Source organism: Nannospalax galili, unplaced genomic scaffold (genome assembly GCF_000622305.1).
Source record: "Nannospalax galili isolate Female #2095 unplaced genomic scaffold, S.galili_v1.0 scaffold901, whole genome shotgun sequence".
Taxonomy (NCBI): Eukaryota; Metazoa; Chordata; class Mammalia; order Rodentia; family Spalacidae; genus Nannospalax; species Nannospalax galili.
In genome coordinates, this window is record NW_008344555.1 from 1,507,417 (window position 1) to 1,517,364 (window position 9,948).

The following is a 9,948-nucleotide window of genomic DNA, read 5'->3' on the forward strand; positions in this document are numbered from 1 at the left end:
TTCTACTTTCAAAAGGTTTAAAAAAGAACCCAACACCACAAAAAGATACATGTTCAAGTTTTATTAGATTTCAATACAAAACATTCCAAAAAGTCAAGTTACCTATTACACCTAAACACTACATCCAACTACCAAATAAACCATAAAAACATTTTCCTGTATTACTCAAATCCTTTTACAACCTGTATAAAGCTAAAAGAATCAAGGCCAATATTTTTCCAATTGGAAATTTTAAGCCTATTAGGTTTGTAAAGTTTACCATTTGTCAAAAAGGTCTCTTGGTAGCTTATGTCTACTGCTTACTTTGAATTTAACATTCATACATACTAGCAGTCTCTATGATGTATCATTTAGGAAACCTAATGAACTCTCCAGAGCCAAAAGGTCTTCATAGATTTATCTACTCAAGTAATTTGAGCATGGAAGGCTAAGTTCAAGTAGCTATTCAAGTGCAACTACTGAAATTCAGTCAATACCCTCATGGTCTGATTAGGATTGTGATTACTGGGGGTTCAAATTCTTTGGATAATTTCCCCTAATCATAACAGCATTAGTCCTTAAAAAAAAAAAAAAAAGAAACCCAGGAGTTGAACTGGATCCTTTAAACCTGCAACTCAACCTGTTTCCCTTGAGAACATCAACATGTACATTACAGATTCTGGTTTCCAAAACAATAAACCTGAATTGTATCATAATTTGTTTCCCGAGACTGAGACCCGAGGGTAAAGTAGACTTACAAAAATAGTGACCTACTAGCCTAGTTTTGTTTCCAGTATGCTTTCCATTATATTAGCAAGCAATGTTTCCAGTTTTAGCTTTCATTTCACAGTATTTACTCCCTCCGCTTTAACATTTTATAGTACAACTAAATATCTTTTCCTGATGAGTTAACGCCAAAAAATGATTTGCTTCATGAAAATCACTGAAGACTCATTTTTCTGAATGAATTTTATTTCTGTATGGTGCTAGGGATTGAACTCTGGGTCTCATGGGTATTAGGCAAGCATTCCATCACTTGAGTTACAATGCCAGCTTCTAACTCAACTTTCTTATGGTCAGTGATATAATCAGCTCTAAACTGTAGAGTTATCCCCATTACTTTGCCTAAACAAATAACAAAGCTACAGAATCTACACAGAGCCATGAAAACTTCCTGAATAACTCCTCTTACCAACTTGTTTCCCTCTCTCCATTTGGTCAGTTTTAGGTAATTACTACCCCCTAACTGAGTTTTAAGCAACACTGATTTGATGCCTGCCTCCTTGAAGACCCCCCAAAAAAACTGTCTATTGCCTATACCAAACCAACTATGATGAACACTGCTTAACCAACTGTTGTGACTTATCAGCATTCTTCTGCTGCAACAACTCTGTAAAAAAGCATGGGATCAGGTTACAAAGTATCTTATAGTGCAAAGTACTTCAATCTCATTCTTTTTTAAAAATATTTTTTTTCTTTTTAATACCTATTGAGAATTCCATACATGAATTCTCTCATTTTTAAAGACATACATTTTTGCTGCTTTCACTGTCTAAGTATTTGCTTTAAAGTCCAAGGCAATCAAGCATCAGCTTCGTAATATTAAGATTAAATAGTCTGCCATCATTATGCACATAAAATTAAATTATCCAAACTGGAACGTGGGAACAGTTCTATCAATAACTACTCATTTTGTATTGTGGCTGTTGAGAATGAGCGGGCACTGACGGCATGCATGGGAACAAGTTTGTTCTTCAAACAAACCATGAATCATATAGTACTTGTCAAGAGAACTCTTGCAAGAGTTACTATAAAAGTTACTAGTAATTATTCCTATATACCTTCACTCCACTCTAAGTGGAAGTGCTAGATGTTTTACATCAAAACAATTTCATTCTCATTTTCCAAGAGTTGAGCATATATACAGACAAAACAGTTGCCAACACCATAGCTGCACTACAGCCAAGCTAGTATTTAATCCTTAAGAGGCTACTGCTTTCCACACTTACCTTAGCATTTGATTTTTCTCGCTGCCAGCTTTATCTATTGTGAATAAATCAGCACTCCATGACCATATGACCATTATGTTCAACCTGCAAAAATTAAATACATGAAAACTAGTTATTTCTCTTAACGAAGTTCTTTAACGTTTGCCTATAACTGCCCTCTTTTCCAGAAAGAAAAGGACTTGCAGCTTAAAGCATTATTTCATGTTCTACTATTTCTCTTAATTGGTGGAAGATTCACTGGCTTGGGATGGACTGGAATGGCTTAAATGGTTAAGTTGCATGGCTTATGGATTCTCATTCTTTTCCAATGGTGCACTGCCACGTTTAAATCCATAAGTTGAACGGACAAAACATTTGAAGGAATAAGTGCAGTGTAAGGATTTTTAGTTGGAGGTCTTCAAGTTTACTACATTCAAGAGCATCTTTTTCAACTTCATGGCTGGACCTGGGTCATGCTGCCTCAGGTTTCTGCTTTTTAAAGACCACTTGCAATAGATTTTTCTCCATACAGTGTAGTTTCATAGAACTAAAAACAAGTCAGGCATCCAACTAAAGGTCAAGTTTGCAATGGCTTATAGGGGTCAGAGAGGGGGACCCCAATCCTAAGCCATTTCTTTATATTGACTAAAAGACTAATTTGAAAAAAAAAAGTCAAAACACATGAAGCATGTTTAAAGGTCTTCATCAAAAATGTTAAAAAATGCCCCCGCCCAATTCCCGAATTGCTGTTTGTAAACCAACAGCTGTATTAATGCCTTTAAGTGCTACACATGCTTAAAAAAAAAATCCAAGTGTTGAATTTGGAGAACTTCTAAAATGCTATTGAATATCTGGTTTTTTTTTGTTCCAAAAGTTTTTTTAAATAATCTAGAAGGCATTTCCATTGCCATGAAGTACAGTGTGCTTCACTGTACTATGAGGAAGGCAAGTGTTCAATTTCGACTTAGACGGAAAAACTAGTTTGCTTTGCTTACCATCTTTGCTGTTTCACAGGCATTTGATGCTTTAAATCTGATGTGGAATGCTGATAGATTCACTTTTTAGAAGTCAAAAGCCTTTAGGAAGTTGGAGATAACTTCATTGCTTATCTATTTTCTCCTTTGCAATCAAGCTGTTCCTTTAAAAGTGAGACACTACAGAGTTGCAAAAATTTTAAACAGTAAGAGCAAGCACCGTTTGCAGCTTCATGGTTGGTTTTGGCCAAACTTTTTATTTATTTAGTATTCTGTAGTTGTTTAACACACACTTAAATGGTCTTACTAGGGAAGGGGAAAAGGGGGGTTCTTTGTAGATTCCCAAGGAAATGTCAGAAAAGCAAAATATGGCCAGCATTATCCATTTGCTTTTTTTGGGTTTCTGGGTGAATAGTACTTTCCTAGGTATCTGATCTCAGGTCTTTTATCCTGTGAACATTGAAATTTTAGTTGGAAGATACTCTGAATCCTAAGAGTAGCATACCCGACCACCCTCTAAAAGCTAGCTTGTCTGTATAGGCAGGATGTTTCAGTTTCAATGGAGACCAAAGGACATCTAGATGGCTAGATGTTTGTGGAAGATCTTAGAACTGCCTGCCTCATTTACTGGGAAAGATTGGATAGGAAGTGGCCTTTAGGGACATTTTTACTTGGAAAATTACAATACTAGCACAAGTCAAGGTTTACACATTTAACATTTGCTTGTTAAAAAGCAACTCCTAATATCAAATTAACTTAAACATGTCTTACTTTTCCCTCACAAGAACATAAAAAATATGAAGGGGAACTTAAAACAGGGATGTTTTAAAATAACACAATTTTTCCTTTTAGTAGTCCTTGGGTAGTTTATGACAGAATAGTTTCCACTTTTTGTTTGTTTCTTTGAATGGGGATTTTGGTCCAAAGTTTTGTTTGTTTCTAGTATCTGCTTCTGCCTCCCCCTCTATCAGATCGGCTTCCTCCACGGCCACCACCTCTTGGTGCTCCGCGGCTTGAACTGCTGTAGGAATCACGTGGAGGAGGGTACCCCCTTTCCATAGAAGGGGGAAGCCCTCGTTCTTGTCTGCCAACGCGATCACGACCACTTGAGTAGAGATCACTTCGGCTGCTTGAGTAACTGTCTCGACTTCCACCATATCCGTCACGTGAGCTGCTGTAATCATCATAGCGACTGCTTCCACCATAAGATGGCGGGGGCCCTCGTGTAGGTGGAGCACTACGTGAGTTACCTGCAGGGTCAATGGTCAGGTAATATGGCAACACTATAAATTGTATATATACAACATTTAAATCTGAATTTACAGAATTCGTGTATTATAAGTTTACTTTCTCAACTGGGAGGTTTTAAACTCTACCATTGCTGGCCATAAGAGGGAACTGCTCATCTGCTGAAATATGGAAATGGATTGTTTTTAATGTTTGTTTGAAAAGACTGAAGACGGTGTGTATTTCAAGAGGATATTCCAGACAGCTTGTTATTTTATAGTAGACACTCAGCCACTTTCCAGTGATAAGTTGCAATTTTGAACTGTAGAATTTCCTTCATATTGCAATGGTAAATATTTGATCTTGTTAATAAAAATTTTAAATTGTACTTTCACTGTTGGGGGAAAACACATAAGGCTGCCAATTTAAGCAAGCAAAATCCCCTCCAAAGCAAGCGAACAGCCTCAAAAGAAAAGAAACGGAAACGAAACAAAGAAAAAAAACAAAAAGCCCTTTACGAAACTAGGAAAAACCCAGCTGACAGTTACCCCACTGAGAGCAAGCAAAGGTCCCTTTAAAAGCAAGCACCACACAGCCTATTAATATAGCTCATAAACCTAAAACCTCAAGCTGGTGACATTTAAGATCCTTAACCAGTATCTTACCATAACTGTCATATGAATCTCTATAGGAACCTCCACTTGGATGATCTGAATAGTCACGATCCCGACCATATCCATCTCGATCACTAAATGAAAAAGAACCTTTTAGGTCCTGGTTCATCATTTAAAAAAATTGTGATCATTATTATTATTGTGTGTGCTGTCTGTCATATGAATCTCTATAGGAACCTCCACTTGGATGATCTGAATAGTCACGATCCTGACCATATCCATCTCGATCACTAAAACTTTTAGGCCCTAGTGAATCACTTAAAAATTGTAATTAAAATTATTATTGTTAATACTATGTGTGTATGCTGTGGCAAGCCTGTGAAGGTCAAAGGACAACTTCGTGATATTTGCTCTTTCCTTCTACCATTTTGTAGGTTTCAGGGACTGAACTGAGGTTGCCAGGTGAGACCATCTCATTTGGCTCCTAAAGCATTGATTTTTAGAGCAAACAATTATTTATAAGCAAATCACAGAAGGAGCCACCTACCTATAGCCTCTGGATGGATAGTCGTCACGTGAACTGGAATGACCATAATCACGGTAAGTATAATCTCTTGGTGGTGGTGCATAATCTCTTGTATCACGAGAACTTGGGTAATCTCTGCTTGAATAGCTACAGAAAGAAAATTTGTTTTGTGCTTTTGATAAGCTCTCTTTCAGCATAATTAATAAAGAAACTGAGACATAATATAGTGCATACATGCAGGCAAACATTCATCCATACCAAATAATAACAACTTTTTTGTTACCTGTCTTTAGTAGAATATCCATCATCTCTCGGAGACAAATAAACATCTCTACGAGAAGGCAGGGGTTCTCGTCGTGGGGGGCCTCCGTAACTATCTCGTCCACGTGATACAGGGGCTTAAGGAAAACACAATCATCAAAATCTAACTAGGTGAAAACGAAAATGTGAACCACGAGAAACAGTGATGTAATCAAATATAGTGTATAACTAGATAAGAAACTCCTCACATCATCTCAGTGCTCATTAATTATAAATATGAGATTGCCTAGAATCCTTGAGTCAACTGCAAGCATAAATGTCTTTTATATATTACTAATGTGTGTGGGGGTGGGAGGGATACATATGCCATGGTGCAAATGTGGAGGTAAGATGACAAAATCTGTGGGGGACTGAATTCAAGTGAGACTTGTTCAAGTGTTTTACTCATGGAACCATCCCACTAGCCCAGCACTTATTTTTTGAAACAAGGTCTCCCATGTAGCTCAGGCTACCCTCATGGCCACCCTCCTCCTAGCCTTCCAAGTGCTAGGATTAGAGGCATGCACCACCACACGGTTGGTTTACACATGGTTAAGAGTCACCAATGATTTCTTTGTTATGCTGGCAGCACATTTTGTTATGCATGCAGCATTTACCTCTTCCTCCCATTCCACTGCTGCTGCGAACTGGTCCTGAAGGTACTGATCTTTTAGGAGGGGGACCTCCACTTCGTGGTGGTGGTCCTCGTTTTACTGGAAGTGGTCCCCTGGAAGAACTCATGTTAAAATTCATGGAATAGCCACCATCATCTGTATGAGAATAGAAAAAAATACATTAACATAATAATCAAGAAAGAAATACAGCAAAAAAGAAAAAAAAGTAACACAAGACTCAGGAAAAAGGACTGAACTATTTTCTTCAAGAGAAAAATGAAACTAAGTGCTGGGCGTGGCAGCACACGCCTTTAATCCCAGCACTTGGGAGGCAGAGGCAGGTGGATCTCTGATCTCTGTGAGTTTGAGGCCAGCTAGGGCTACAATAAGACCCTGTGAGTTCCTGGCCAGCTAGGGCTACAATAAGACCCTGTCTCAAAAAGACCAAAAGAAAAAAAAAAAGTCTCTGTAATTCAGGCTGGCTAGGGCTCTCTCACCATGTTTTTTCTTGCATAAGGGGAAAGCTAGACCCTCCAACTAAGCAGAAAAGAGAATGGTTGTGAAGCAAACTGTTCTTTGTTGGGTGCTAGGACTTTGCTGTTGAGTGCTGGGACTAAAGGCATGTGCCACCATACCTGGCCAAAGAAAGACTTTGAAAAATCCAAAAGTCCTACAGAATGAGAAAAAAAGGGCAGGGCTGAGACAATTACTAAAGCTAAGCATTTGCCAACAGGTCCTGGGTTTGATTCTTAACAAGGGGGTGGGTGGGCAGAAGCCAAATGTTATAGCTCTTTCAAAGATAAAATTATTTTGTTTTTATATGCTTAAGGTAAAATGCAGTTTTTAATTTATATACCAAGCCCAAGGTCAACCGAATTACCCATGTGTCCTCCACGTGAAGGGGGTCCCCTAGTTCCTCCACTTCCTCCTCTTCCTCCCCTTAGACCTCTAGGAGGGCCTCTGCTTCTTGGAGGTGGAGGTGGTCCACGTCTGCCACTTTCAAAAGATGGTTTGGTGGCTTGCTCCACTTTGATGGCTTTTCCATCTAAGGACTTTAAAAAGAAAAATAAAAACAGTCTTATGAAGACTTAAGAGAAACGTGCAGATCCACTATGTCTTATAGTCCCTTCAAGATACAGTTTTCTTCTGATATTCTAAGAGAAATGGTAGAAATACTATTTCTATAAATGACACTCCATTTACCTAAAAATTCTACTTAGTTTTTAAGAATATGGATGATCTGAACCAAAACATCAAGACCGATTTATTCCTGTTCAGTACAATTCAAAACAAAGCTAGGTAGATGTTCAGCTTGTTACCAAAACTAATAACCAAAGGTAAAAGCCAGGTTATCAAATTATGGTTTATGGATAAAACACTGTACAACACAGCATCCCAACAGTCTGAACTGAGAGAGTCTGATTAGACAAATAATCCATAACTTTAGCTTCAAAATTTGATTGTGAAATCACAAAATAAAATCCAGAGTAGTACTACCAATGCTATGATCAGATGTTTCTGGATATATACACAAAAATTCTTAAGAGCTGTTCTGAACCCAACTTTGGTACACAGCAGTTCCTTTATTCACTAGGAAAACACGCTGTCATTCATCAAGCAGACAATCATACCTTGCCATTCATGTCTCTGGCAGCATCCTTAGCATCTGCCGGGCTTTCGAAAGTGACAAAGGCAAATCCTCTTGATTTATTGGTTTCACGGTCTTTCATCAAAAGTACTAAAACAGTTTTCAGGGGAGAAAAGGTATTACTACAGTTCAAGCAAAAAAACAAAGGCAAATTTGCAAAAACAAAGCTCAGAACTTCTTAGAGGACAAAATTATCATGTCAGAAGATCAGCGCATTCAAATTCATCACAGCTTATCTTTTAATTACAATAACTCGGCACAAAATTTTAGATAACTCACCTTCCACTATTCTTCCATATTTTCCAAATACTGCCTCAAGGGCTTTCTCATTTGTTTCTGTATTAAGCCCCCCAATAAAGAGCTTTCCTGGGCGATCTGCCTCAACCATATTTTCCTTCCAGATGATAGGAATCTGCTGAGAAATAATAGAATTCATTACCTTCCCTGCTGAAAGTTCCCTAAGTTTATGGAACACTTTAATTGTGGCTCACATTTTACTATAACCTTATTCTTTAGTAACTAAAGATACCGATACCGGTAAAGCTGAGGCGCCAAGGGCCATAGGAAACCAATTTAAGTAGTTTGTCTAACAGCTCAAGGTACATAAACCTGGGTAAAAGGGCCAGCCTAATTTTCACCAAGCTGTCTTTAGTCTATTAACAGCTACTGAACATTTGGAAAGGCAATATTTGCCTTTAAATACGCATTCTTCGGACTTGTTTTGATTTTTAATGCAAGGGAATCACATATTTAGCCAAGGCTAGCCATAGCCTCTCAGCGCTGGAGTAACAGGCATGGGCAGCCACACCCGGCTACAAATACACTGGACTAGAGATTAGTTATCTTCAAAGCCCCATTTACTTTTATCTCCCTTCCCACCACCTAGAGAGACTAGCATGCAAAAAGACTGCCGACTCCTTCAAGGTCACCACCGGACACACTACAAGAAGACCAAGCCCTCTTTCGCTGTTTTTCCCTTTTCTCCTTAGGATTTTCAAGTCTAGGCAGAAATCACTCTAAGTTTGAACCAAGTTGCTGCATCTAACCCAATGAAAGGTTACTAGCCTATAAAAATAAAAGCAAAGTGCCAACGTCGGAAAATAACGGAACGTAGAATCACTCAGCTCAAGACTCCCAACACTCCACGACCGTGTGGGAACCTAATTAAGCCTCATTTAAAACCGCGTGGAAGACAAAATGGCGACACTTGGAATCGACCCAGAACCACTGCCAACGGTCAGGCAACTAACTTTTCGCCACTAACACTGGCTGCAAAAATCCCAAAGCCTTCTTCTGCCGGGCCACCAGCGAACGAAGAAACAGTCTCAAAGTCCACATGCCCACCGTTAGACCCAGCGACTTTCCAATGCAGGAAACGCGGTGGCTCCGGCTCCCGCTCCAGCCTACGACTACCCTGCACCCCCACTGCGGACGACAGCCAATCCTTCAGGACAGTGGTACGCCAGGAACGAGCCACCTCCGGTCTTCCTTCCAGCCTCAGCTTTAAATAGGTCCGCACTTTGGGGCATCTTAAAATGGCGCCCGCCACCACTCTCTCTAGGGAGCCGATCTCAAGCCCTAACATGGAAAAGGGTGACGTTTAGAAAAGGAGGCTCGTACCGGAGGGGAGGGCGACGGTGTCAAGCTCCTACGAGCTCGCCGATGGGGCCTCGCAATCAGCTCAGCACCAGTGACAGCTGCCGGTTCTCCGAACAGAAGAAAAGCCGCTAGGACTACTGCGCAACGAGGGCGAACAAAGGAGACAGCAAACTTTATACTACCCGGGAACGAGGCTGAAGAACCCGGATGAAACTAAAGCTTAGAATTTGAAACACGAAGGGAGGGGGAGCGCTTCCCAGTCTCTTCATTGGCCGGCAGCTAGGTCACTCACTATTCGCTCCTCCCCTTTCCCCCGGCTTAAGTGTCTTGCGGGCCGCGGATTCCAGCCGGTCAAAAAAAATTCCACTCTAACGCGCGATTTTCTTTCCGCTAAAATGGTGCACCGGCTTCACTGAATAAAGAAGTGAAATTATTGAGCGAACTAGTGGGCCGCGCACGACATAAAAGTTCACTTTAAC

At 39.8% G+C, this 9,948-nt stretch overlaps 1 protein-coding gene and 1 non-coding gene across 7 annotated transcripts; both read right to left on the reverse strand.

The window, feature by feature from the left end:
• Positions 1 to 303: 303 nt before the first annotated feature.
• Positions 304 to 9,677, reverse strand: Rbmx (RNA binding motif protein X-linked). Of its 6 annotated transcripts, none has more exons than XR_003850757.1 (11): positions 9,491 to 9,677; positions 8,150 to 8,282; positions 7,854 to 7,960; positions 7,103 to 7,274; positions 6,226 to 6,378; positions 5,592 to 5,706; positions 5,330 to 5,455; positions 4,834 to 4,916; positions 2,963 to 4,191; positions 1,989 to 2,072; positions 304 to 1,369 (listed from the first exon to the last, which is right to left on the reverse strand). XR_003850757.1 is itself a non-coding variant. In XM_008840707.3 (9 exons), exons 2-9 carry the CDS (start codon positions 8,256 to 8,258, stop codon positions 3,881 to 3,883), a joined length of 1,176 nt encoding a protein of 391 aa, XP_008838929.1. In that variant the 5' UTR covers positions 8,259 to 8,282; positions 9,491 to 9,677; the 3' UTR covers positions 2,428 to 3,880. The 6 variants fall into 6 exon arrangements, 2 of the variants coding, with proteins under 2 accessions (XP_008838929.1, XP_017655511.1); XR_003850758.1 differs by having other exon boundaries at positions 8,150 to 8,285; XR_003850759.1 differs by lacking the exon at positions 9,491 to 9,677 and adding an exon at positions 9,215 to 9,362.
• On the reverse strand, positions 8,035 to 8,102 carry LOC115071656. The gene has a single exon (XR_003850764.1). It is a non-coding gene; the product is annotated as a small nucleolar RNA SNORD61 (small nucleolar RNA).
• Positions 9,678 to 9,948: the final 271 nt, after the last annotated feature.

What these genes read in the sequence shown, in the direction of transcription:
- Rbmx (XM_008840707.3), bottom strand. Translation starts at nt 8,258, where the DNA reads ATGGTTGAGGCAGATCGCCCAGGAAAGCTCTTTATTGGGGGGCTTAAT. An exon ending in TTCACGTGGAGGACACATGG is followed by an intron (nt 6,379 to 7,102) that starts GTAATTCGGTTG and finishes ATTCTCATACAG; the next exon opens with ATGATGGTGGCTATTCCATG. An exon ending in GGATATTCTACTAAAGACAG is followed by an intron (nt 5,456 to 5,591) that starts GTAACAAAAAAG and finishes TTCTTTCTGTAG; the next exon opens with CTATTCAAGCAGAGATTACC.